The sequence below is a fragment of the Syngnathus typhle genome, linkage group LG17 (genome assembly GCF_033458585.1).
Source record: "Syngnathus typhle isolate RoL2023-S1 ecotype Sweden linkage group LG17, RoL_Styp_1.0, whole genome shotgun sequence".
Taxonomy (NCBI): domain Eukaryota; kingdom Metazoa; phylum Chordata; class Actinopteri; order Syngnathiformes; family Syngnathidae; genus Syngnathus; species Syngnathus typhle.
This window is the reverse complement of record NC_083754.1, coordinates 5,451,580-5,479,196: the sequence shown is the minus strand read 5'-3', so window position 1 is coordinate 5,479,196 and position 27,617 is coordinate 5,451,580. Positions and strand designations below refer to the sequence as shown.

The following is a 27,617-nucleotide window of genomic DNA, read 5'->3' as shown; positions in this document are numbered from 1 at the left end:
TTCAGAAGGAAAATGTGATTAAAATCGTATATTCACTGATTTAAAAAAAAATATGTGTCAGGAGATCTACCAAATGAGTCAGAGGAGAATGCGTTGTCATTTGTGACCTTTCGCTTCGTCTCCCTTCAACTCTGCCTCCTCCTCCTCCCCCTCCCCTCTGGAAGACTCAAAGAGGCTAATTGAAATAAATGAAGTTGAGACTTGGACGAGTGCAGACGTCCTCCGGTGGTTGTCATTGTCGAGCGAGACTGTCTGGGAGGTCGGTAGACAATCGATCACGCAAATGCAGCATTTCTCCAACGCCCTTTATTCACGCCATTTCTTTTTTGGGGTTTTATGACAAGTACATTTATGTTCAGTTCAGGATAAACATCTCAAAGTCTAAAGAATAACTGTACAGTATGGAAAATCAAACACACCCAAAAAAATAAAAATACACGGGAGGTGTAACACAGGGTTGCACTGGAGGACGCTTACATTTCAAACCAACGAGGTTGGATGCATATTTTAACGTCCAAAAAATATTATGTAGCACCGTTTGTTTATTTAAAGACATTAAAATGTTGGGGTCACCTGCAATGAAGTGAGATGCATCAGCTCATTTTCAATTTGGGCCCGACCGATATGGATATTTTTTTTTGGGTTCCAATTAAATCTCAAAATTAATCCGATAACCAATTTACTGCCCAATTTCTTTTTTCTAGTTAATTAATCTTTTTGTTTTTATTACTTTTTTTTAATATCAGGGGCACCATTTGAATGTCATTATCTTTGTCCTATGTTGTAATGAACCTAAAATAAACCCAGCAAAAATCATTTTGAAATTGCTAATATCTAATTTAATCAACCATGCCCTACTTTAAATGTAGCCTCGGCTGGTTTTCATCTGGAACCCTCCTTTCATGCTTATCAAATATTCCACGCCAAGTTCAATGCAAGAGTGGAGTTTCCCTTTAAAGCTGCAAGCCACACTGCACTGACATGTCCCCAGCGACCTTCCCTGGCCCTGTGAAATTGGCACAATCAGCCAGAAGATGTGCAACGCACCCCGACCCTCACCAACCCCTTCTCACCCCCCCCCCCCCCCTCGCCTCAGCAGTCGTCCCCAGCCTCCCTCAGAGGGTGATTCTTTCTGCTGAAGGAGCACTACCACTCCCCCTCCCCTTCCTGTGATCCAGAGGCACAAAAACAAAACAAAAAATAGCACCGGCGAAGAACAAATAACACGTTCATATTCCAACATATAAATAATCCAAAGAAACAAATGCCTGCGAGTGGCGCTCTGAGTTGCATGACATGTCTCTTGGTATAACAGAGCATGGCGGAGTGGTTTTAATCGGCACGCTCTTAATTCTTGCCCTGGAACGTCCTCGCAGCGAGGAGACAAATACAGTACGTGCGGGAACACACATTTGTGAATTAAACGCAATAAGAAATCAAGCAGTCAGTTCTGGAGAAGGCTAAATACTAAATGCTAATCACGTTTTAGCAAACTGCGTTTGAAGGGTAAACAAAACGATTCATCGTTCCTACAAAGAGAAAATGAAAAATGGTTGAGGTGTAGAATTAAGTATGACGTGCAATAAGCAATCGTCAGTATGGCAACCCGGCGGCATGCAAATGAATGTCTGGGAATTACTCGGTTTCAGTCTTTGCCAATATTTGGTAGCTCGTAAGATCATCCCGGCGCAGGAACATTTGAAGTTGAAGGAAATGGAGGAAAACCCAAACAAAACAATAAACATCTTATTTCCCTTTGGTGCTTTGTTGCAAGTGATGAATGTTTTCGTCTCGTTGTAAAGCCATAGGAATTCCCAACATGGGCTGTGAAGAAAGTCTTAAATAATATACAACATAATATAACAATAAATATTGCTGGGGGCAGTGAGAAAATCCGCGTTCCTTTGGTTTTGCAGTGTTCAGTGGTCTTGTTTTTTCCCCTGGTGGTTGTCATCGTTTCAGCCAGTGAAGCACACCCGTCCAACTTGAAATCCAAACTTTTGGTTGCTGTTTCCAAAGTCTGTTGCCGACACATCCATAATGGGAAGCAGCTCAGACGAGGGAGAGTCTATCTCCAGAACGGTACTTTCCTGACCTTTGCGTACCTGAAAGAAAAATGGGACCATTTTTGAATTTCAAATCTAAGACCAACCATGTAAGGTCACGATCCCCAGCACCAACCTGGCACCCGTCGTACACGACGCGGATGAAGGTGCTTTTTGCTTGCGTCAGCTCCTCGTCATTGCCGGCACGGAAGCGAACGGCGTGGCGGTAGGAGTCCGACGTGGCGTCATACCACCCCGCCGAGTTCTGGCACGTGTATGTGAAGCGTTGCTTTGCCGTGGCGCTCAGTAGTTTAAGGAAGGTCAGCTGGACCACTTGTACGGTGTTGCCGTCCATGTCGTCGTAAGAGAACTGGCAAGTACCGGCACATAAATATTAATTTTGACAGAACTGTTGTTAGAACTTTGAGGATGTCCAGTTTGTACCTTCCTGCCTCTTCTGAATTGACTGTACCAGCCTCCCGGTTTCTCTTTGTTCCACGATGCTAATTTCACCTAAAGAGCAAGGCAACAATTGCAAGCTGAGTTTCTCGGCAGGCTAATACCGTTGAAGACATACCATTTCGATCTTCTTGTCGGGGTCCAGGCAAGTATCTCCACCAGCTGTGAAGTTGCAGTAGACCTTGAGGGCATCTCGGTTGCAGCCTTGGTTAGGATCAATCCAGTAGTCTCCTAGCAAGCGCAAGGAAACAAGTTGTCATCCATAACCAAGAGAAGACGGCATGCTAAGGACAAATGCTGGGTCACCATCTTTGAAATCTGGCTGAACCATCATGAGCTCCTTGCAGGTGCGTGCCGGGCTCTCAAAGGTCCCCAAAGGTCTCCTCATCAGCTCCACCTCGATTTTCATGGATGAAAGAGTGGCAAAGACTTCTTCCATTCCATCCTCTCCTCCTAAAGGTTGATCTGCTTGTAGATAGTCTTCCATATTGATCAGCGCTTGCTCCTCTCCAGATGAGTTTCGTCTTTTCTTCTTCCTGCCCTCCCGGATCGGCAGCGGTTGAACCACCGTCGCGGCGGGTCCCTGAAAGATTTAATACCACCCAAAAATTACCCCCCCAAAAAACAACTGCAAGAGGTTTTGATGCTTATTAGCACATGCACTGATGTACTGACTGGGGGTCCTGGAAGGCCAATAGGGCCCGGATCTCCTTTGGAACCAATCGCACCCTGGAGAGCAGAAGAGGAGAACGTCACGTGTCAATCACTTGCCACCTGCAGGCTGCCCTTAATAGAGGCCAAATTGAAACCCTTCATTTTAACTCACCATGTTGCCCTTGGATCCTTTTTCTCCGCCAGCGCCCTAAGAACAGAGGAAGACACATGAAAATATTATCGCAAGGTATTATTACGTTGAACAGGATAATAATTCAATAATCCAATTGCACATAGAATCCTAAGTGTAACTTACTGATAGACCAGTCGTTCCTGGTGGTCCAGTGGGACCAGCTACGCCAGTCACACCCTAAATGTATATGGTACAAGATTAATTAATTATCATAAGTGATTACATTGAAGTATATGAGAGTTGGCAGTTTAGATGTCTCAGCTTGTCTCAGAGGATAAATAATGCATGCCTAGAGTATATTCAAGATTTAAATATATTGTGGCAAATATTGTTCATTATTTGCCACAATGCTACGCATTGAGTGGAGTACCACCACACAATGCTCATATCTCAAGTCTGTGCTTACAAGTCAACCTTAAGCAACTCATAAGTTGGATCACTCATATTTTCAAGGCACCTGCAACCATCCATACCTCATCTCCTTTAGGCCCGGGTGCTCCCTCAATACCAGGCAGGCCTCTGTCACCCTTCTCACCAGGTTCTCCCGGAGGTCCCACTAGGCCAAGCATCCCACCATGACCCTGCAGGCAGATGCATAGTTAAACTTGATTTGTCACTACATAGACCTAGACAGGCTTACTTTTTCCCCATCTCTTCCGGGGTCCCCCTTCAATCCTTGAAGTCCCGGTGGTCCCTGTTAACGATATCAGACATTATTCCATTATGTAAATTCACATTGGGGAAAAAAATGATTATAGATATTGCATGACACCGTTTTCCAAAAAGAATTCTGAACTTCTTTTCAATTCATCATCTTTACCAGCTCAATTTAAGGAGCTCACCATTGGCCCAGGTGGTCCAGTTTGTCCTTGTGGACCAGGTAACCCTTGCTCACCCTGGAGGCAAAAGAAATGATACAAGGTTAGACAATGTAGTTCAAGAAAGATGAAACCAGACTATCCACTATTCTCTCAGAGATCCAAATGTCGTATACTGACCGCAGGGCCTGGGATGCCGTGAAGTCCATCTGGACCCGATCTCCCTGGGTGGCCTTGCGGCCCCACAGGGCCAGTCTTACCCACAGGACCCTGGGTACCTATTGTTCCCTACCGAGCAAGAGACAAGAAATAAACATGATGAACACAACACATCAGGAAATTAAAATTAATAACCCCCAAGCTCAAAACTGGCATGCTCACCTTGGCGCCTTTCATTCCTTGCTTGCCTTCCAGTCCCGCAGCGCCCAAGTGACCCTGAAGCAGCAGATTAATAAAATATGTTGATGCAAAGACGACTTGCCTGCTTTGCATCATCAAAAATACACAACACACCAACGCTTTAACCTCACCCTTCGTCCAGGAGGTCCAGGAGGACCTGGCTCCCCAGAAGCTCCTGGGGGTCCCTGTAGGTTATGATAGTAATTTGATCCCAAGTGTGAATAAACACAGATCCGAGTTAACTCCATCCCCAAAGAAACTCACCGCTTTGCCTGTGTCTCCGTCATCACCTTTAGGTCCAGGTCCGCCATCTTGTCCCTAAATGGTAAACAACATGTCATAAACGTTGAGGGACTCCTATATTTGTGTGTGGCTGTGTAGTGGAAATGGGCATTAGTTGCTTACAGTGACACCAACTTCTCCAAGGGGTCCTATATCTCCTGGGAATCCAACAGGCCCCTTGGAAGGCAGAGCAGTCAGTAATACAACACTCAACATGATTGTTTTACTGGCATATCAATGGCAATGAACTAAACCAAACAAACGAACAATATTGCCCTTAGATCCGTCTTCTCCTGGTTGTCCTCTAATTCCTGGAGGTCCTGCTGCCCCAGCTGGTCCAGAGTCCCCCTTCTCCCCTATCTCTCCTTTAATACCCTGAAACATCAGCCAAGCATGTCACAAAACCTGCTCGGAGTTATGGTTGAGAAAGTCAGGTCAGTATTGACTCACAGGAGCGCCAGACTCGCCAACTGGTCCCGGGTTCCCGGCCTCGCCGTCTTCACCCTAGAAGAGAAAAAACATTAGGAACACGAGCGAAAGGATTCTGGTTGCTAATGGGACATACTGACCTTTTCTCCAGTAGGTCCAGGTTGACCAACTCCACCTGGCATTCCCGCTGTGCCCTGAAAGATAGAACATCTCCAAATAAGAACCAAGGACAGAAAAAAAATGAATCTCAAAACAGAACGAAGCGATCTCCGGGTGGCGACTGCTTTTTTGTCACGTCCTGACACCCACACGGTATCCCACTTGACCACACATCAGTCCATTTACGTACGACTTATTGCACTTGAATTTTGAATAATAGAGCAGAATGAGACATTGTACGCAGATGGACAGCCATTACCCGGGTAAATATAACCGCCTCTCAGGGTTGACAGTCAAATAGTTGTAAATGATTAATGAAGCTGCAAATATAACCGTCTGTGGGAATCTTTATCTTGCGTTAATAATTCAAAAGTCTCAAAGGTAGATGGGAGAGTCTCGTCCAAATCACGTTACCCCTTTATTGTAAAAATAATCAGAAGCTGTCTGAGGAGAAAACACAGAATTTCTGGCCATATCATTAGGTACACCAAGAAATTAAATCCTAAACTAATTAAAGACTTTCAAAGCATACCGACTTTTAAATACAGCTCTCGTATTAGTTCTTCATTCTGTGAATAATTTTTTATCCCTTTGGTGGTAAACCAAGTCATGTTTTTTTATGAGTCGCTCAGCCGTGCGAGAGTCAACATTCTTTTTTTTTTTCCTTCTTATCCCCGACTTAGTTCTGGATTTGCTTTTCCAGGTGGTTTGGGTGAACACTCCGGGGAGCCGTTGGGAATCAGTCGGAAGTGTGATTATCAATTCAAGGCTATACTTTGTGGAAAATCTGGTTTTACCTTTCTTCATGTTTTTATAATTCCTGACTTGCCTTTTCCAGACTTATTGTTCTTTTGCCATCTTACAGATAGAGGAAGTTTTTAGTGGCTAAAATAGGTGCCCAAAATTGGTCCAAATCTACAATTGTGATCCAAACAAACACAATCAAAGAACAACAATGGTTCCTCTACCTCTGCACCAATTAGTCCCTGGGGTCCTCGGGGTCCGTGCTGTCCTGGAGGTCCCTGTGGAGAAAGAAATGTTTTAATGTTCATCTTTGCATCAATCAAATATAGTGTGACCCCAAAAAGTCCCTTGGGTGTCATAACATTAGCGACACGATGAAGACATCCAGACAGGTCGTTACCCTGACAGACTTTTTGTCATTTGGCCCCGCCACCATTATCTCTTTCTCCCTTCTTTCTAATAATAAAGCTGTTATGAAGAGGAGCATATTCTCTCAGCCAACAGTCAGTCAGAACGTGATCAGACTGCTCAATACCGTGCTGAGGTGCCAAGAAATTAATCCCAACTGTCTTTCTGTTGGGTAAACCTAAAGTATGATGTCCAGACACAAAGGAATACAATCTAGGTTGAGGAATGGGGACATGCTAGCGACAAGTCCTGAACTGTAACGGTTAGACATACACCAAGGTCTCTCAAATGTCTCTGGCAGTCATTCTGTTTTGGCTCCATGCGGCTACATTATCTGGCCGTGGAAGCAGAGAGGCTGGAGAGAATCTTGCAGAGCGTGTGTTTATGGTTGACGAGGCACCGAGATGACTGTCACAAAGGAGGATGCTCATTAGTCAGCCAAGGCTGAGGCTAATCTGATTAGCAGCTGTCACGGCGTCTTCCTTCCTTCTCGCAGTCAGCGCCCCGCCTCTTCCTTCCACTCCATTGCGCCGCCGCTTCCTCTCTGTAGCTCTTATCTCATCTTTCTTCACTTTCACCAAAGCGAACCCTCGTTTCATTCAAAGAGAATGTTATTCCTGTGGTACTTCCAAGTGTTTCATCCTAAACTTATTCATTTATGACAATCTAGTCGAACACAGGTCTGTAATTAAGATGAAGAGCAAAAACTAAGCAAAGTTGACTAATGGACTGCATGGACCGAATTCGATCGTGGTGTTTTATCTATTTACTCACCAGAGAGCCCACATGCCCGCTTTCTCCTTTCTCCCCTGGCAGTCCTGGCATTCCCTGCACAGAAAATCAATTCATTTCTGGATCTTAAATCTATAATCATACAATCAGTTGCCCTTCTTACCTGTAGGCCTGTCGGGCCAGTTGCTCCTTTAAAGCCTCTGAGTCCTTCGTCACCTTTGGGTCCGTTCATTCCCTGTTGCCCACGAGGCCCTGGCTCACCATCCGCCCCCTGAAACACGCAAGGCCAGATCAACACTGCCAAACCAAAGAATCTACCACGGATGCATATTCATGCAGTGTAATACGAGTTATAGTGCCTTACAATTACTCCTGGCTGGCCTGGGGGTCCTTGAATTCCAATGGGTCCTGGAGGTCCCTAAAAAACAGAATGACTGTTTCACTGAAGACATGATTAAAAACCATCTGCTCATTATACCGGCGGGGTACATTGTACAGACAAACTAATCATAATGAATTATCCCAAACCAATTATGAGCCAGGATGTCCATTGCCTCCTGCCTGTCTCTTGCATAACATTAAGATTATTGAAATAGGATTCATACTCACTGCTTCTCCTTTGTCTCCCTTGCTTCCCTTCTGGCCCGGCCCTCCTGTTTCACCCTACGGAGACAGATGAGTTGATTTTCTGATCTCTGGATCTATATAATATCCATATTAGATGGAACCTGGTGTAACTGTTGGTACATCCTTCAGAACCAAAAAGTGACGGATAAGTAAAACCTTTGCGGATACTGCCCAAGCGATCAGTCATTGCATCCTTCAAAGTGTAGTGTTGAATACCTTGTCTCCGTCCTCGCCCGGAGGCCCAGCTGGTCCCACGGGTCCTGGCAGTCCAACTGGTCCTTGTTCTCCATCATGCCCAGCTGGCCCGCTGGGTCCCTTTTCTCCCTTTGAACAAAATTATTTTGGTCACTCTCACCCATCGGATCATATTGGTAGCATTAACTCAATTGTTTGTCGTCTTACTGGTTCGCCTTTCTCTCCCATCGGCCCCGCCGGGCCCACACTGCCGGACCGTCCTGGCTGGCCAATACCACCCGCTGGCCCAGCAGGTCCCCTCTCTCCATTGGCACCCTGGGGGGGGGTCACAAAAGATTGAGATGTCATTCAGAGTGGGTGCTCTTCTTCCAGAGAAGTTGTAAGGAAAGGGGATGAAGTGAAATAGCCTAAAATCGGACTTACAATGAGTCCCGCAATACCAGCAACACCCTCTCCTCCTTTTAAGCCTGCAGGACCCTGCGAGGGATGCAAACAACTCGTCAATCGTGTCATCATTGCCATTGTGATCCAAATTTTGCAGAATGTTTGCATTACCGGTGCGCCTGGCATCCCTCTGCTCCCTCTAAATCCCTGGGTCCCTAAAGGGCCACTCTTTCCTGGTGCTCCTGGTGGGCCCAGGTCTCCCTGGAACGCAGATAAATGCACATCAACTGGAGAGTCTTGCAATAAAGAATACAATTCCTTTCTGTGAGCTTTCTTTAACGGAAGATTAGCTGTAACCACGTCCTTTGACCGCCTGCGGAATAATTATCCCGACAATACAATGAAAATTACTCACCTTGGCTCCCTCCTTTCCAGCCGATCCAGGTAATCCATGTTCACCCGGCGGTCCCGGTGAACCCGGATGACCTCTGTCGCCAGTTGGCCCTGTTTCACCCGTCTTTCCCTGAAGGGGACATTCGGAGAATTTTATTACAGGATGAAAGAGAGAGCGGCATTAAAAGGAAAATCCTCTTACTCGTGGTCCGACAACACCCGAGGGACCAGGGGGGCCATTTTTGCCTTGGAATCCCTTTTAAGAAAGAACATTTAGAATGTCACGACTTTTGCTTCATCTGCCGTGTTAATAAAGTGACTATATATGACTCTCAGCTCTTTGGCAATTTATCGTCAGGGCCCCAAAGGCAACAATATGAAGCAACTATAAAATGTTGGTGAGGACTTACTGGCTCCCCTCTCTGGCCGGGATGACCTGGAACTCCATCTTTTCCAGGTGGACCCTAAACAAATGGTGTCTTTTATTATCGTTGTAAAAACTGAAAATGAATTATCTAAAAAGGTATGATAAAAGAACAGTAATATAAAACCCGCTACTCACATTTGGTCCTTTTGTTCCTGTTTCACCGTGCATTCCCTGCGGGCCTCGAGGACCCTAAAAAATAATATCGAACGTAAATAACAAATGTGATTCCAGCCAATGATTGTGTTTTCAGGAGCCTGTGCAATTCCAGTTTGACTGGTGGGTATAAAGCCAAGCCCCTGTCCATGAATCATGAGGTTACCTGTTCTCCAGGGGATCCTTGAGAGCCATCTTGTCCGGAAGAACCCTATGACAAAAAACATGGAGGATCTGTTGACCTTGCTCAAAATTACTGTATTTTTGCTCCTTTTGGGTCGACATTAACAGTATTTGATGCCATCATTTTTCAAGATTCAAGCATTGCGTGTGTTTTTCTTAAGCCCCATTACCTTTTCTCCAGGCTTCCCAGTGGGACCTCTGGCTCCTCTTCCTCCTCGGGCCCCCTGTCGGCAATAACAAAAGGCTAATAAGCATATGAATAATTTATTCCAATGGCAAAATGTGGAATATAGAAGTGAACCCCACAATCTAATCGTTGTCATTTTGTATTAGATCATCATATTCCATAAATGCAGCTATACTCACATTAGGACCTCTTTGGCCTCCGGATCCAGGCTGGCCAGCTGGACCCTGGATTGAGAAGTGCATACATTTTATTGTGACTACAAATTCCTACTAAAAGCTATCGGATGTGGATTTAATGGAAGTCTCCTCACCCTCCGTCCTTTCTCTCCTGGGGCTCCGAGACCACCAAGGAAGCCAAGCGACCCCTGGGGGGGGGATACGTGGAGGTTGATCAACCTCGGGCATACACTCCAGTGTCTCATCAGTGTATAATTAACAACTGTATCAAATTATAGCTAATCATACCAAACACATTGTAAATACCCTCATTAATCAGCACGAGATGAATGGCCTCTGAAGACCAATTAATAGAACAGGCCATTTTAAAAAGTCGTTTATCATGATTTTGTGTTTAATCAAACAAGGAAGGATACAGATGAGCCTCATCAGTAATCAATTACCTTTGACCCTTGACGTCCTGGGTATCCTGGCAGTCCTGGCACTCCAAGTTGACCCTACAGCAAAATATAGCGTTAGCATTAAGCTAAGACATCTTGAATTGAGTTAAGTTTATGCCCGCCACCAAATGAATCATACCTTCTCCCCGGCAATCCCAGGAGCTCCGATATCCCCTACAGCTCCGTGTTGGCCCTTGAACCCTTCCGTTCCGTCCTCTCCACGAGGACCTGGGGGTCCACTGTCGCCCTTGAGGGTACAAACATTTGTTTTGCAGACTTGTTGTTTTAAACAGGGGAGGGTTGTAGTTAGAAAGATGTTCCTACCCTGTCTCCCTTGAGGCCCATGTCACCTTTGGAGCCGGGGAAGCCATCTTCTCCCTAATGAGGGGAAAGAAGACATCTTGAATGATGAATGTTGCACTATATTGTGATAGTAAATCCATATCTTAACTGCAGCCAGACACGTTTAACCAAAGTGTAACTCACCTTCTCCCCTTTGCCACCTTTTAGACCTCTGACGCCATCTGCTCCCTTAAATCAAAAAATGTCATTAACACAAGCCATGTTAATCTCCCATCCAACTCGTAGATAACATTATAAAGAGCGACTAAATACCAGGCGTCTATGGTCTCACCTTGACTCCGCGGGTCCCGGGGTACCCGATTGGCCCCAGGGCACCTGGCGCTCCCTGCGTATGACAGAAAATATTTCCAGCAGCGTTTGAACGCGTGCATCACAAAGCCAATGACATATACAAGCTGCAAATAAATCTGGGCAGAGACTCGTGTGGTTACTCACTTGGTCGCCTTTCTCCCCTTGGGGTCCCTCTCTTCCTGGGTGACCCTGTAGTAAGATATCAGCTCAAGTTAGCTCCATTCAAATACACTGTCATTACGCCGCGTTTAATGGAATCCCCCCCCTGACTGAAAAGAGGGGAAAGTCAGTGTAAGTGAGAGTGAAGCCCCCATTAAAAGGCAATTGCTTGAAACTAAGCTTTGCTGGGTAATTAAAAGAAGCATCAAGTGAAAGACATTTAAATGTGTCCCACTGCAATTTAGACAAGGAAATGGGAGAGCTATTTTTTTTTCCCCAAATATAGTTAAAACATCGAGGCGGAACACAATCTTTTGTCATTTGTGCGTATCGAGACAAAGGTCTGTGTTGACTCCATTTAAATGTACTGAAGAAAGTTGTTGCTCCTGATTGCACAATAGCTGCTCATTGTGTATACTTACAGGCTGTCCATCAATTCCTGGTAAACCTTGGAGGCCTTGCTTCCCTTGGGGACCCTGTATTGGACAGAACCGAATAGAATAGAAGTGGTTATGTCACAGTGGCAATGAATCAATCAACCACACAAATATTAACAATGACTTGCTGCCATTTTTTTTTGTCAGGCCAGCTGCTTGATGCACAAAGACCAAGGCTGCCTCTTAATGTCCACACGCTTGTGTATTTCTCTTTGCCATTGATTTTCTGTCTGTATCAATCCGGTCACAATGGAAGCCAGCGCTAGTTGAGTCGTACTGTCCCCTCCCCGTGGGCGAGCGCGGTGACACTTACAAGGTCACGCGGGTTTAATTTCAGGAATAGACGAGAGAAAAGAGACCCACCTTCTCTCCCGGCAACCCGATGGGACCCTGGGAGCCGGGCGATCCCTGCGTCGGAGGAAAGCATCACTCAGGTTAAATGTCACAGGATGCGGAGATGAGCTAACATATGTGTGTGTCTGGAATAGTACTAAATAATCTAATAAAAAGAATTAAAAATAATAATAATGTAGTTTAATATTACCAGAAATCAGGTCTGGATTTTGTTAGTGTGCGGTACCTGTGGTCCAGGATTTCCTTGTTGTCCTGAAGGTCCAATTTCTCCATGTGGACCCTGTTAACAAGCGTCACATTTTTAAGTCACATTCAGCAATGATTGACCGCCAATCATGAATCTTACTGACGGACCTGGTTTCCCTTTGACCCCTCCGCTCCATCTGCTCCTTGGACACCCTAAAAACAAAAATAATTGATTTAAAAAAAAAAAAAAAGTGTATCGTTTTCCGATGTTGACTTACCGGTTGGCCGACCGGTCCCGGTGGCCCTCTGGAGCCAACAAGACCTCGTGGACCCTGGAGGCAAAACATGTATGGATTAAAAATACGAAAGGATGTGAAAAGAGATAACATCTCATTTGTGCCATCTTGTATTTGCACATGTATATTTGCGTGCTTCTCGTTTAATTTGTTGTTGTTTTTTTTGTTTGTTTTTTATTACCAGCCCCCTTCAACCCCGTTGCAAACGCTTTGTAGGCTGTCCAAGCCACCTGTTCCAAAGCCACATCTGTGATCTCCCGAGACATGATTGATATGGAAATATAATCATTGCGCTTGTGATTTTTATCTCTTCACTCTGCCTCTATCTTGTTCCCAGCAAACCCAATTTCTGCCTAGCATTTGTCTCTGGCTGAGTCCTCCTTCTTCCCCGCCTCCTTTCCATTCTCGCCGGTGAAAGAAGCCCGTGTAGTTTAGCACAGCTCTGCGAGAATTTCTTCTTGCAATTTATTTCCTCGCCACGCATTTGGAGGAAGGGCTGCCCGCTGAGCTTGAAGCTCCTACTGGGAGGAAGATGGAGTGCAAGTCCATCAGCAGCGTGCGTTTGCTGCACAAGCCAAATGACACGCTCACTACCGGCACGCTTAACATCTCGGGCTGCCTCGGGTTTCACCGAGAGGCACTTTGGAGCTATGATTATCTACAATGATGACTTTTTGTCATTTTACTTTTCTTTTTTTTTTTTTTTAACCAAAGGTGCTTGCTCTTTTCAGTGCAACGTTTCTTCCTAGCATGCAAAATCCAGATTTTTGATACTTGTGTTTTACTCACAGGTTCACCCGGTTGTCCCCTTGGGCCAATAGGTCCGTTTGGTCCCTAGAAAATACAAAAAACCTTTCACATTGGATCGGAACCTAAATGACAAATACTCCAGCTAGCTTGTTCCAATGACTCCGCCCCTTCTCATGTACTAAATTTGTGAGACTCTCATGCATGTCTGGATCAATTGATATTATCCCAGCAAAAATAGTTGTATCTCGTACATTCCTTGTGCTTGATTTAAGAGTAGCTTCAATTCTGAGCAGCCTGCTTTGGTGTGTGCGGCCGTAGCATTTATGCAGCGTGTCGTATTGATCTGTTCGTCACTCTCTTAAATCTTTTTTAACCTTGTGAGGTGGAAAAATAGAACAAACAAAAGCTCCATGTTGATTTTGGGAGAAATAGTCTTCTCTCACCTTTTCTCCCGGCTCTCCGGCAGGCCCTTGAGGACCAGGTTTTCCTCTGTCCCCCTATGAAGATGCAAAACCATCATCACCAAATTAAAACAGGTTCTCTCCATAGGACACTTTGAACAGATGCTACTCTGTCACTAATTTCAAAACAATCACGGAGAATATGCAGATAAGCCCAAATGCGGAGTGTGTCAAAACAAAGGAATTAAAAACTCACTTTGTGTCCCTGGTTTCCCGGCAGTCCTGGAAGGCCGTCAAAACCTCGATCCCCCTGCGAGGTCATAGAGGAAGGTTTTCGATTTTACTCCAGAATTGCATTATTTAGATGAATATCAGTTTCTGTTCTGCTCGACAGAGTGTCGAAAATTCACCTCTGCAATGCAGCACTCTGTCTTACCTTCACACCAGTTTCCCCTGGAGCTCCACGTCCTCCATCTATTCCAGCATGTCCCTAAAGAAGCAACAAAAATAAAATGAACCAATATCTTATGATGTCATAGTGATTTCCATTCCATCGCTTACCCTTTTTCCTGGTTTTCCATTACCTCCTTGAAGTCCTGGCAATCCTTGAGGACCCTGTATGGCCACGAAGAATAGGGAAAAAATAAAGGTGTGAAAGCGCGTCAGCAAGCTAGACGAAAGGAAATCAATACAGCGACAACAAAAGCGAGTGGCAGATGGACGCTTGCGGCGAGGTAAACATGTCGTCTCATTACCGGCGGTCCGGGGTCGCCGACGTTTCCTTTGTGGCCGGTTGGGCCCGGAGAACCCTGCCAAATAGATAAGGAGCAAGTTATTGACACGTGAGGTCGTATAAGATTGAGCATTGGTCCTTTAAAAGGCTCCTACAGGACTCTGTCATCTTACCAGATGGCCCGGTCGCCCTGTAAGACCCATCGGACCCGGGGGTCCCTTCATAGACAGCTGGAAGGAAAGTGCAATTGCGTGACAAATGTTTTGAGATCTCGATCAATTGCTCCAATGGCAGGATGATCAATACACGTAATTAGGTGATTACTTGGGCCTGTTGAATAATAGCTCGCGCTTGGGCCTCCTGAGGAGATACCGCCGGTCCTTTTTGGGAATCGCTTCGGTACTGGAACTGAGGGCAAGAGAAAAGTCAAACAGCACCTCCTTGTGGTTAATATTGCTGATGGAGAATTTGTCATATGAGTGGTATTGTGCCAAGTCTTACAGGGAGCATCAGTAAGGTTCCTGGTGAACCTGGAATTCCATCAACCCCAGGAAGACCGGGACGTCCTGGGGGACCCTTAAAATACAAAATAAAGATGATAAATATAAAAGCATATGCAGAAATTATAACATTAATTTATCACGACATCTGTCTTATCGTTTGAATGTCTGATAGCATTAGCACTATCTTGTCGTGCACTGTCAGCATTTTATTTTATTTGTAGTTAAAAAATAGTTTATTATACGCCCCACTCACCATTTCGCCCGGGTCTCCCCCGGGTCCCGGGGGGCCAATTGGTCCAACTGTACCAGGGAGTCCCTGTGAAGGATAATCAGATATTGTCACTTTGAATTACATAGTCCCCAATAAATCCCCAGGTGTGTTGTCTATCTAAGGCGACTTTGTTTTTGTTTTTTGTGGGGACCCACTCACCTATTCACTGTTTTTCTGCACAGGTCAAACCCATCTTCATGTTACAAATACTGCTCATGGAGTCTTATTACCAAGAAACTATATCAAATAAAAACTGGGAATTGTTGCCATCTAGTGGCATGTTTAGGCAATGATTAATATAAAACCATATTCTAGATCGGGATTGTCTATTTAAAGCACTAATTAGATTTTATTAAAGGTCCTAGAACTCACCTCCATTCCTGGCAGGCCGGCCGGTCCTTCCACTAGTGCACCCTATAAAGCAAGACATTTTCACGTTTTTTTTAGCTGAAGCCACTTTAGTATTCATGCCACGCTTCCGGCAGCTCACCGGCTCAAACACTCCAGGCTCGCCCTTCTGTCCTTTTTCAATTGGTACTCTTGCCTGAGGAAGGGATACAAAATCGCTTGATCGTTGGGGAAAAACTGACCACTGGTTTCAAATAGCTGAGTGAAAGTTTACTTTTCTTTCCCAAGTCTCGGCTCCTTCCCGCATTGCAAAATCGTAGCCTTCGTCGTATAGTTCGTACTCCTCATACTCGGATTTGGTGTTATTGTAGTCGTCGTGTTCGAGGACCTGTTTCAAAACAAAATTGCTGACCCCTTACAGTGAATGTCACATGCTGTATTTGTTTGTATGTGCTTTCAACCCACCTCCGATTCAGTCATATTTACACCCGCTGTTACTATGGAAACAGCGAGGGCATCAAGGTTGCCGTAAAGGTCGTTGCCATTCTCCACCTCTCTGCTCTTTCCCGTCTCCATCTCCTGTGTGTCAATTGTGAGATGAAATGTTAGCGCTAATGTGGACAATGGGCTAGCTGGGACGTGTTGCTGTTAGAAATCCGAGGCTGAAGCAGATTCTCGGCTGCAAGGCGGAAACAGCAATGCAAAATTAGGATATAGCGCAAAGAGGCAAATCATTCCTTATGTGTTACTGGGACGTGACACAATTTTAAGAAAGAGAACAATGACATATATTGTGTTGTATGTACCAGGGATGGGCAATTAAGGGGACAATCCATCGGTGCATGTTCTAAATTTTCAAGCCAATGTTATAATGAGCAAAATAATGACACAGGACAATGCCAAAGCAATCATTTTAAATCATAGTTGAATTTGGCGCCACCTTGTGGAATCTTCCAGAAAGGTGAATAGGTGAGTTTTTCAGTGTCTAAGAGTAGATAGAGTCCAAAAAACAATATTTGCGCATAGGACAGTAAGTACTATGCCCATCCCTTGTAGATACCGTGCAGATCATTGTGGTCTAAGCAAATCCGGCCCGGTGTTGCATGACTGGTTAGTGGCGAGCAGCTGGAGAAATGTGACGTTAGCAGAGGCGGCCAAAACCAGGAGCTGTTAACTCAACTACCTCAACATGATTTTGAGATTCGGCTACGACGGCGCCCGCTGTGGGGGCTTCCGTCGACGGTTCTTCCCTTGACATCTCCACAAGGTGCTCGTCTTCGTACACCTGAGTGGGACTGACTGTTTCTTCTGCGCTTTTTGTATCCAAAAAAGGCTCTTGGGAGAGATACTCGGGAAGCATCGTAGACACGCCGATGAAGCCGTCCTCCAAAGAATTCTCCTCCTGGAGTTTTTTCTTCTTTCCGCCCTTCTTCTTCTTCCCCTTGCCTTTGCCTTTACGTTTGCCTCGATCCCGCTTCTTTTTGTTCTTTCTGCCCTTCCTGCCTTCTTTGCCTTGTTGTTCTTCCGGCTGCTCCAGTTGGGAATTCTTTTCATGAAAAAAAGGCATTGTGAGAGAAACACACAATGTAGCAAATAACAATCCTGTGATCGAGCTATTGACAGAGTTAGAAGCAATTTTGATGGATATATAATGAAAAGCATTATTCTGAATATTTACGCATAGAATGTGAGGTTATTCGTGGCCTGTATTCCCCACACACGCTCAGAATCTCTATCCAAACAGCCATAAATCTTTAAGCGTAAGAACAACATTGAGGATGCGATTAGATCGAAACGGGGTCACTGCGTGCAAACGGGATGTCGGCCAGTGTTGACATGCTTTGGCATTCTGAGCTCATCCCAGAGCTGAAATAGTTTTGGAAAAGCCAACAATCTGCAAGATGGACAATTTCTGGATGGCTTTCATTGCAGACACACGTGCACAGATTCAGCGTGAGAAGTGTGTCACTGGTTGATGGCAAGATGGTTCTGCTCAACATTTGTTTGCTTCATCTCAGCTGTTGTTCCCTCGACAATGAAGCGCTTGATTTAATGGAAATGCTTTCCCGCTGGCCTTTCCGAGGAAGTCGTCAATCATAAAATCGTCAGTTCGCGCTTTGCTGTATGTTTTGTGTTTTTTATTGGCTGGAAAATGTAGTTCATACTTTTGATGTCACTTGCTAGTCTCAATCTTGAAAAGCCACAAATAGGGAAAATATAGGTTACCCCTTGAAGATCCAGGTCTTGGGTGCTGTGTTGCAAAGCGGATTCACAGTCTGGCATGTAGTCGATACAGTAAGCGGCAGCTGCCTGGGGGTCATCGACAATCAGCAGTTGTTGAATTTCTCCCTGCAATGAATACAAAACAACACGGCAGCTGTAAATATCGTGAACAGATCGGCATTGGCTCTCGTCAGATACTTCAAGTGTTTCTAATCAAAGTATCCGCTTCACGGTCTCCAAAGCAGTGCCTGCAGAGTGACGAGGGTTGACCATGGCCACCCTGTAGCGCCGCCCCTGGCGATCTGCTATACAGCATTTCTGAAGCATTTTACGAAATCACTGTTGAAGCACTAATTGGTACGTTAGTACAGTGTGCGCAAAGGTTATCCAAATAGTGTCTTTTCTTGCAGTTTTTGGCCAGAAGCCCGCAGAGCGAGGGCACGTATTGCCCTCTTTGACTGTCATAGTGAGTGGGGAGAGACTGGCAACAGGGAGTAAATCCACTCTAATCCAATCTCAATTAGAGATCAAAGGCAAAACTCTCAAAGAGAAGATTTCCTATTCTTCTTGCCCGGCGGGGTTTCTCTCCCCTACTAAAATATTGCCCCCGAAAATCAGGCACACTTCATCGTTCCCCAAATTAAGATGCGGCAGCAACATCGGAGGAGGATGCACTCTGACTCATTGAACGACTGTGTACGTGAAATTTATTTCACCTACTGCTTATTGTGACCAGAGTTTATCAGAGGTTAAAGCCATTATTTGCGGATAACACATTCAACTTAATGAAACAATCTTTTAATGCTCCCCGGTCATTTCAAGTTAATTAGCGCAGTGTCTGCTCACCATCAGTTATTGTGCGTGCAGCGAAAATTAACAGCACACTGACATTTATTCATTATCATAACAATTATTATTTATTCATTCAATTTTCAATTAGCCCGCAAGTGGCATGAGCATTGCTAATCCGTCGTTGACTCACAATGGCGGATGCTAATTTTTAGTTGTGACTACAATGTCTTTGGTAATCAATGCTAAATGATTCTAACAGAGGCACTGAATATTTATAAATCGAAAGTAAAATATAAAATAAAATGCTGGAGAATTTCAAAATATGGGTTTCTGACAGCTCGATAAAAGAATAGTTTGTTTGACTTTGTCCACTCCTGGGTTAGCCATTAGCTTTTATTTTTAGCGTAGTTTAGCATTACCGTGTCGGTAATAAAGTCCATCATTCAATGTGACTTTAAATGCTACTTACATGCGCTTTTAAACAGACCTTGACCTATAAAGTCCGCCTTTGTGTTCTAAATCAACAACTCAGCATCCAAACACAACTGCCCCGACTGCACGCGTGTGCCAAAAACATCTTAAATTTCCAGTCAAAGCAGAAGAGATCTGATTTTTTCCCCAACAAATAAACACTTGGTCTTATCTAAACAGTGTGTGTGTTAAGAGTCACATAAACAAAGCCAACGGCAAACTATGAATAAGCTCGAGCAGACATTTTGATGTTTGCAAATGGTTGCGTTTGCCAACAAGTGTTTGGGCTTCAATCTGGAAGTAATAGAGACATTAGTGGCTCAGCACAAGTCCCCCTTGGTCTCACGCCGTACAGCTCCCACGCTGGGAGAACTGGGCCGGAACACGGGCCTCCTCCCACAGAACTGGGGCCTGGGAACAGTGGTCCAGAGGTCAGCCCTTTTAATCTGCCTTCCCCTGGTACCAGCCTTGCTAGCGACACTAGCGCTTTAATGTACACAAACAGACATGTATACTAATGAACTTGTGAATTTTCTCCTGGAGAGATTCACTCAAGCGGAGGAAATCTGACAAGCTGATTTCTACAAGACATGTGCAAAGCGTGAAAGTGTAACACGGTCTGGGTAAGAATGCGCATATAATCATTTATTTTCAATTTTTGGTTGTATAGTCCACTTGCATCAGGGCCAACTTGGGCATTGTCCAGATGGAGCTGCACCTGCTGGACTAGAGTGGAGCTCATCTTGATTTTTGAATCAAGCAAATCAAACGGAAGTGATTCTTTTATGACTCTGGCGGTGGTTTGTCTTCTGCAAGGTGCTATTCTACTTAAAATTTAATCACCAGTTTTCAGTTAGCTTGCAGCATTGCTAAAAAAAAAAAAACTGGTCTTGCTTCTTCGTACCAAGCTTTAAAAATCTGAATAATTTGGGAGAAGATTCAGGAAAAAAAAAGTGCAGATTCATGAATACATTTGTACACTTTGACATTAGATCATCCAAATTGTCTTGGGTGCAATTACTGGTTGCTAAGCAACCGAATAAGAAGTAGCCTGGCGCTTCTTCCTGCAATACAGTTGAGCTATGCGTATATATTTGTTATAAGATAACACTTTTACTGTTAAATGCTAATGCTATGACCTCCCTTTTAAACCTCTTTTACCTCAAAAAACACTTTGTTCCTCCCGTACTTGATTGACATGAGACCCACGACACCCTCTGGCCTCTTGTACTACAGATTTTCTTTCAAATCGGATCTGCGGTGGCTTTGAAGTCTGTACGAAAAATGCCTCTCCGTATCAGATGCTTTGCAATGATGAGCTCTTACCGGTGCAAATGTATCCTGGACAGAGTGAGTCAAGTCAGCCAGGGTGATGATGGAGTTCAACCCCAGCCCCTTAGTAAGCATTAGTCTAGCATTAATGCATGTGCCAGACGCATTTAATTCTTCGATTTTGACATTCTGTGAAGTGACTCAGGCATTAAATCAAGGTAATTCATTTTTCAGCCATTATGCATCAAACATTAGCCCAGTAAATGGCTTTTCGTGATCGCGCATGTAAATTTAAAAAGTTCTCTCCGTTGCCAGGAGTTTGCTTTATTTACAGTCAACCTCGGCCTCGTTGAACCTTCGGGACGAGGGAAGGCTTTACCTCAAATACACCTTCGTCCAGTAGTCGTGATCCGAATACGACGATTCCCTCCGTGCTGACGGCGGTGGCGTCGTCTCCACGTGTTAGCTTTAGTGTCTTTACCTTGTGACAGTCCAAAAAGAGGCTAACAGACTGGCCTTGTACGGTGTAAGCTATCCTGTGCCACCTGGAAGATAAAAAAAAATAGGTTTGCAGAGATCTCCAATTCATTGGTCATCCTAGCTTAAAAATACCCACTCTCCATCGGCCAGGTTGACGTCTTGGAACGCCGGATATGTTTCCGGCTGCCTGGCGGCCCGATACAGGAAGACGGGCGAAGGGCCCACTTCGAGCCCCAGCTGCTGCAGTCCGTGCTCATCATACACGGACAGTAGGAACGACTGCGATCCCTTTCTGGCTCGCACGGTGGCCATCAGGGAGAAATTGACTGGGAATGTAAAATCTGGGGAGCAGAGCAAATACTTCGAAGATATTCAAATTGACAAGATGATACAAAGTCAATATGAGAGACAATCTAATACCAGGGAAGAATTGTTTCGTGGGAGCACTGAGCTGGACTTTGTGGTCTATTTTGAAGGCCTCTTTACGGTTGCCGCAGAGACCGGGGTGCAAGGACACCCCCTCCATGTTCTCCGACAGCCCCAGCACTTGGAGAACATCGATGGAATGAGCTGAGAATGAAAAGGAAAAGATCATAAGTACCGTTACAAAAAGTATCGTTATAAAAGAACGGGATTTAGCTGCGAGCCAGTCTCAAAAACTTCCTGCCTCCTAAGATTCGAAAGAGGCAATTCTGCAGAGAGATTCGGCAGCAGGTGGTCGGGCTTTGCCGAATGTTATTATGGGATAGCGGCGGTACACCATCCCGCCTATAATCCGATTGCGGCACACCTGACAGCTGCATGAGCATCACACTTGGAACACTTGAGTGGCACAAAAAAGCAATGTAAAGCCTTTTGATTCAGTCCAGTGTTTCCCAAGCTCTATGGCGCCAAATCACATTTTATACAGTACAAAAATCACTGCACACCACCAGCTGGTCAACTGGGCCTTCTGCCTGGTGTACTTTATGAGAATTTAATTGTTACAGCTAGCAACAGATACTGTACGTGAAAAAAATAATTAGTAGCTCAAAGGTACTTAACAATAAAACTAGTCAGACATTTAATGTTGTCATCCAATTCACGGTGCTGCTCCTTCTGTTGTGTCTGCCTTGGCCACCAGGGGGCAGTAAAATACCGTTAAAGTCATTCAAACACAAACAAAGAAGAATAGACTGGGTAGGATCGAATCACAGTGGACTAGGTTGAACCCTCAATTCCATTCTGGCTGTTCTTTTCTAGAAAATTACTTTCTTCACACTTTTGACTGACTGAAATGACCTTACAGTTGGGCGTTATGGCACCAGCTGTTGCTTTGGCATGCAAATGTATTTTCATGTAGCCAGTACTAGCGAGCGAGACCATCCAAAGCAACTCGTTAGCACTTAAACATCTGAAACTCGTCTCCTCCGGGCAAAACTGCTTAGCAAATTCTTCTTTTAGTCCGCATATGGCGCAAGTTTGCCATTACGGAAAAGTAGCACATTCCGTTTTATGACATTTGCACAGCAAACAATGTTTATGCCAAGTAGCTTTGAGGGCTCTCAATCTGTTGCGACAAAGCAGTAAGTAGGATAAACTGTAAATCGCCAATAGGAAAAGGGGACGAGAAATGCAAGTGCAAACAATAAAAAGTAAAGTTCCACACAAATCTGCTGCATATGTTCCTCCATACTCAGTCAATTAAAATTTTCATACATAATAAATACGAAATGTCAACAAGGCCTCAATGATATATGGAACCAAAAAAGTTATCTACGCCTATATGTCAATTCTGGCACGTCGTATAATTTACAGCTAAAGCGAAGCTACGACCTCATCCGGCAAACGATCCGTATTTGCCGTGCTTGGGACAAAAGCCTGATTAAAATGTAAGCGAGCTTTATCGTCCCCGGTTGACTTCTCTCAGCACATCATGTCTGGGATCAAGTGCTTCATGTTTATATTCAGCCACCTTGTTAGCTCTATTTGCCGCTCACCTTTGATTTCTGACTTGCAAATCAATTTCCGTTGGGAAGGAAAAGTTGAACGGTTATAAACAGAGGAGAAGGTCAGTATCTCATTAAATGATCTGGTGTGTAAAGTCGAGAACAATTTTTAGAATTATTTATATTGTGGTTTCATCAACGGTTTCAAGGTCGAATGAGTTTTGCCCGGAGAGTAAACAAGTGAAGTGGTTCATGTCTTTTTGTATGACAACCAGTCAGTGCACACCGTGAGCTACATGAAGTACATTTTGTCTTTGACATCTCCAGTTCCTTTTTTTCTCCCCTTCCCAAGTGTGTGTTGCGCAAAGCAAAACACTTTTATGCAACAATACACTGTTGACCTTCTGGCATGTTTAAGATAAAAAAAGGGGAGGGGCGGAGTAAAAATTCCAAGCACGGCGAAAGAAGTCATAGTATTACATTGCTTAGAATTCATGTAGGGGATAAAAAAAATTCATTTCACACCAAATGTGCAGAATAAATTGCGATGGGTTTGGCAGACATGGCATGGGAACCAACGAGCCTGACTTGGAATGAGAAGCGGGCAATTATGTTAATAGTTTGTTGGAACGTCTTTACCTGAAAGGCTCATTGTTGACTTTGCTGCTCTGTGCAGCATGTTTGGAAATATCACCACATCCCTACGGACTCAAGAATGTTTTGAAATCCAATAACAAGGTCAGAGAGAACATGGGAAGAAGCTCGAGCATACACAAGTTTCAAGAATTTAGAATTTATTCGCATAGTTTCTAAATCATCGCTTTGGTATGCTTGAGCCCAGCGTGCAAAAAAAAAAGAAATGCCACCCAAAGGGCCATTTCCACTTGACATGGCCAAGATGTTCCGCATGAACATAATGTGTTCTTTTGTGTGTCCCCCAAAAACATCTCGGAAACTTCCCGCCATGACTCACGGCCACCTACGCATCCATCTTGAAAAGTATCGCTAGGCCTCGTACAATGCTACACTGTAAACTGGGAACTAGCACATGGGAGCGACGGAGGGAATTGAAAAAGAAAGCGAGCCAAGAGGAATCTGGGCAGCGGGAGTTTCCCATCCTTTTTTGGACCGCACCCTGTATAAGAGCAGAGGAGGAGAGAAAAAAAAAATGGATGATTGGACTTCGATTTATTACTTGGAGATGCATATCTGTGTCAGATTGGGAGTTGGAGCGTGTGTACATGAAATGAAGATGGATGTATTATTCGTAGCATGTTTTCAAACAGACATCTTGATGTATGTCGAGGAAAAAAGTTATAACGTAAAGCAAATGGAATGCATATTGGTCAAGCAGCCATGTTTTTTGGAAGCAAACACAATGTGACGAAAGGGTGGACATTTACGTTAGTATTTAATGAGCGTATGGTGGAGTTGATTCAGTTAGCATGCTAGCTGAGAACAAATATTTTTCTGTCTTTTTTTTTTTTTGAATCAATACATTTTAATATGACGGAGTGGACATGTTGACAAATGTGTTGATAGAGAAATACAAGTGTAAATAATAACTCTAGCAAGACAAAAAATGATAACAAATGTGTTTTTCACAGCTGACAGTTTTTCTGGGATAAGCTGACTTTGTATAACCACCGTGTACTTTGACAAAACAACCTCGGTAGCTTGTCAAAGCCGATTATATCAGCATAATATCATCAGAAAGCAATTTGCACGCCCGCCCTTGTCCAATTTCCTCTCAGATGTTTACTCCGCAAACTCGTTGCATGTGTTTGAAAGGATTGAGGAGAAACAAAAAAAAGCTAATTTTAACTCCACGCTGGTTTGCTCAAAGATTGCAAAAATGATAACCTCTTATCGCAATCACACCGACTGGGTTGGGCCAGCTTTGGGTTCTGCTTTTACTTATCGCTGACACCGTCGGAGCGTGTCGAGAAGTTGAGGGAGGGCTGGGAAAAATGTTCAACGTTATTCTCTGCGGACACGCTCGACGCTCTCGTGAATATCAATATGAGAGCGGTGATGAAAGAAGGCGTCGGGATATCATACAGAATTACGTTCGACTTCTTTTGTAGTATTCGTCTTTTTATGATGATGGATTTAGGTCAAGCGTGCAAGCACACGGTGATCATTTATGTATTACAGTTCTTAACATACAAATCCGGCTATTGATGCCAACGTGAAACCGTTTTGACAGATAGCCGAGCTCGCGGAGAACATCAAGATCGCTTTCACCAGTTTGTTCACTTCTCATGTTTGTTGACAGGACGACAGGCCGGCAGGCCAAAAAGCTGCCGGACCCTTTGAGAAAACACCTGCCCCTCAAGGCCTGAGCACATGTTTCCACTTCTCGATGGAATTTCAGCGAAAGCCTCATTTTGGATCTTCTCTTACTTCAGCCCCAGTTTCCATTGACTAAATCGCCTTAAGTGATGTTTTGTGGAGGGCAACTCTAGGAAACTTGCTCCTCAAAAATGTCTTCTAAATCTTAACACTGCATGGCAGCTATTCATGACTAGCCGTATTTACGACAAACTCATTATTAGATCTCAAGTGTACCTAATGAAGTGGCCTCGTGAGAGTCTCTAAAACATGTCAGGACCTCTGAAGTGACACATCATAAACACTCAAGATCACATCCGTAAACAGCATCCAGGATGAAACCTTTGACGACATCACAAGCCGACAAAGTTTGGTTGACCCCGTACAATGACATCTGCTTATTTGGATTCTGCTGTACATCACGCCAACTTGTCCCACGGACAGCTGCCTGGAGCATCCAGTGATGCAGCTTGAGGGGGGCGAAAAGAACAAAAACACGTTCCTTAGAGCCAGATGTACTGCCGCCCATAAGGAGTTAAATCACTTGACCTATTAAAAGACTTGACAGACATATTCCGTATGGGGACTTAATGTGAGTAACTCAAAAGACAGATCATTACTGCCGTACTGAGGAGCAAAGAGAGGAGCTGAGTCACCAGTAAAGCCTGTTAGCTCTTAATGTAACTGTCAGAAAAATGAAATAAAATATTGCAGACTGTTCACACCTGCACAAACATACCGGCAAGAGCTGCGTTATCAGTCAGCGCCACCTTAAATACGAGCGCAATCACTTCGCAGGACCTCATAAGACGGCAGTGGACACTGCAGCTGCTCTCAGTGTGATTAAGACACTTGGCTCGCTTCCTGCGTCTATCACGTTATTGTTTCAGCCGGTGGATTCGATCAAGCCGGGGCGACAGTAGCGTTTTCATATTTTCACATACATTACTACTGGCGTCGGCTCCAGCTCAATTTTAATGAGGCTATAAAAAAATAATTGATTATTGCAAAAAGACAATAATGACAAAACTTATGACTATGACCATCCTGATCTCATATTACAGTGGTGCCTTGACATACAAGTTGAATTCATTCCATGACCACACTCGTAACTCCAGACACTTGTATCTCAAATCATCTTCTCCCATTGAAATGAATGGAAATGGTATTAATCAGTTCCAGACTCCCCCAAAAAAAGCAACAAATGTTGTCATCTGTAATTTCATTCATTCATTCATTCATTTGCTGAATCTCTTATTAATACAGAACAATACAACAGATGCTAATTAGCATTAGCATTGAGCTCACTTTCTTTAAGCAGTTGTTTTAAATAAGCACTGAGTAATTATTTTTAGTTTGTTTTGTTTGAGGGTTAACTTCAACTGGGGCTGGCATTAAACAACTTTTTTTTTTACGACTTATTCACTATTTGCTAACTGCTGCATATTAAGTGTGTCGAGAGTTCCCGGTCACCAAAGCAATTGGTAGCTTTGGAATAATTGTAACCAGAAGACACGATTGATTGAGCAACAAGGAGGCCACAATTTAAAATAATAATAATAATAATAATAATACGAGTGATTGAGGCAGTTTTATACAGTGTGCGAGCACGCAACAGATCCATGCCAGGAATTTTAATCTACTCCCTTTAAGTCAGTCGTTGAGCCCTTTCGCGAGCCAACGTGAAACTCTTTCGCAGTCAAGCGAAGCGGCTCGCACGCACACGCCAGCGTGACGTCATACGTTTGCACAAGTGCACACCTGACCCAAACCTGCACGAGAAAAATCTGGATTGCCATCATCCCGAGAACTTTACAGTGTGTTGCTGTGAATTCTTCACAATTGCGTGCAGAGAGAAAAACATTTTCAGTTAGGGATTTTCTTTTTAAGAATCATCATTCATAAAACGAATTTTCTACCTTGACATGCATTTACTTAAACGGTACCGTACCAGCTTGAGTGGCGGCGAAGTGCAGTAGAATCAAAACCAACAGCCGTATTGTCCCATTCCTTAAAAAGTCTTCCATCTTCCCAAATCTTGAGGGCCCCCCCTCTTCCACCAAAATTTATCAGTCCAAAAAGTTTCAGGCACTAAGCAGCCATGCATGTAGAGGACAAAGGTAAAAAAAAATTGAAATTGAAATTGAAGCCGGTGGTTGCCGGACTGTTGGAGAGGTTCCTTTGTTGTGGTGGCTCCTCTCAAGATCCTCTCATTCAATTTCTCCTCCTCACCATCACTCCCTCCCTCTGCTCGCCTCCCCCTCCTCCTTCCTTCCCCTCCCTTAGGTGGGCGTCTTGGAGAGAAGCCTTCTTAGAGCCAAGCTCGGAGGAAGCCCCTGCCGTTAATCACCTTTATTACTGCCATCATTTGCTCGCTCTCACTTGTTGACACGATCATTATGTGTGGATCATCTTTGTTAACCTGCTTGTTGCCTGATCTCATTTGATGTCATGCATGTCAGCCGTAAAAAAAAAAAAGTCGACAATACACCGCATTGTGAGTCAGCCGTGTAAAATGGAGCCTCAGTGGAGAGCTCA

The 27,617-nt window shown here is 44.3% G+C and overlaps 1 protein-coding gene across 1 annotated transcript; it reads right to left on the bottom strand.

Moving 5' to 3' along the window:
* Positions 1-286: 286 nt before the first annotated feature.
* col5a3a (collagen, type V, alpha 3a) lies at positions 287-27,318 on the bottom strand. The gene is made up of 67 exons (XM_061302519.1): positions 27,031-27,318; positions 21,238-21,387; positions 20,954-21,158; positions 20,717-20,882; positions 17,806-17,928; positions 16,763-17,125; positions 16,045-16,158; positions 15,854-15,967; positions 15,722-15,775; positions 15,604-15,645; positions 15,214-15,276; positions 14,959-15,033; positions 14,782-14,865; positions 14,631-14,687; positions 14,480-14,533; positions 14,286-14,339; positions 14,161-14,214; positions 13,981-14,034; positions 13,767-13,820; positions 13,363-13,407; positions 12,556-12,609; positions 12,446-12,490; positions 12,318-12,371; positions 12,101-12,145; positions 11,723-11,776; positions 11,286-11,330; positions 11,122-11,175; positions 10,974-11,018; positions 10,812-10,865; positions 10,627-10,734; positions 10,491-10,544; positions 10,182-10,235; positions 10,051-10,095; positions 9,855-9,908; positions 9,668-9,712; positions 9,484-9,537; positions 9,332-9,385; positions 9,124-9,177; positions 8,944-9,051; positions 8,700-8,789; positions 8,568-8,621; positions 8,352-8,459; positions 8,166-8,273; positions 7,932-7,985; positions 7,687-7,740; positions 7,486-7,593; positions 7,365-7,418; positions 6,407-6,460; positions 5,420-5,473; positions 5,301-5,354; positions 5,118-5,225; positions 4,974-5,027; positions 4,833-4,886; positions 4,700-4,753; positions 4,551-4,604; positions 4,350-4,457; positions 4,194-4,247; positions 3,992-4,045; positions 3,825-3,932; positions 3,475-3,528; positions 3,331-3,366; positions 3,180-3,233; positions 2,811-3,087; positions 2,623-2,735; positions 2,490-2,558; positions 2,182-2,415; positions 287-2,105 (listed from the first exon to the last, which is right to left on the bottom strand). Exons 1-67 carry the CDS (start codon positions 27,104-27,106, stop codon positions 1,959-1,961), a joined length of 5,505 nt encoding a protein of 1,834 aa, XP_061158503.1. The 5' UTR covers positions 27,107-27,318; the 3' UTR covers positions 287-1,958.
* Positions 27,319-27,617: the final 299 nt, after the last annotated feature.

Coding starts and splice junctions, on each gene's coding strand:
- col5a3a (XM_061302519.1), bottom strand. CDS start 27,106: ATGGAAGACTTTTTAAGGAATGGGACAATACGGCTGTTGGTTTTGATT. Junction 11,176..11,285: donor AAGGGGAGAAAGGCGACCAA/GTGAGTAACCAC, acceptor TGTCATACGCAG/GGAGCGCCAGGTGCCCTGGG. Junction 9,386..9,483: donor CAGGAACAAAAGGACCAAAT/GTGAGTAGCGGG, acceptor CCATTTGTTTAG/GGTCCACCTGGAAAAGATGG.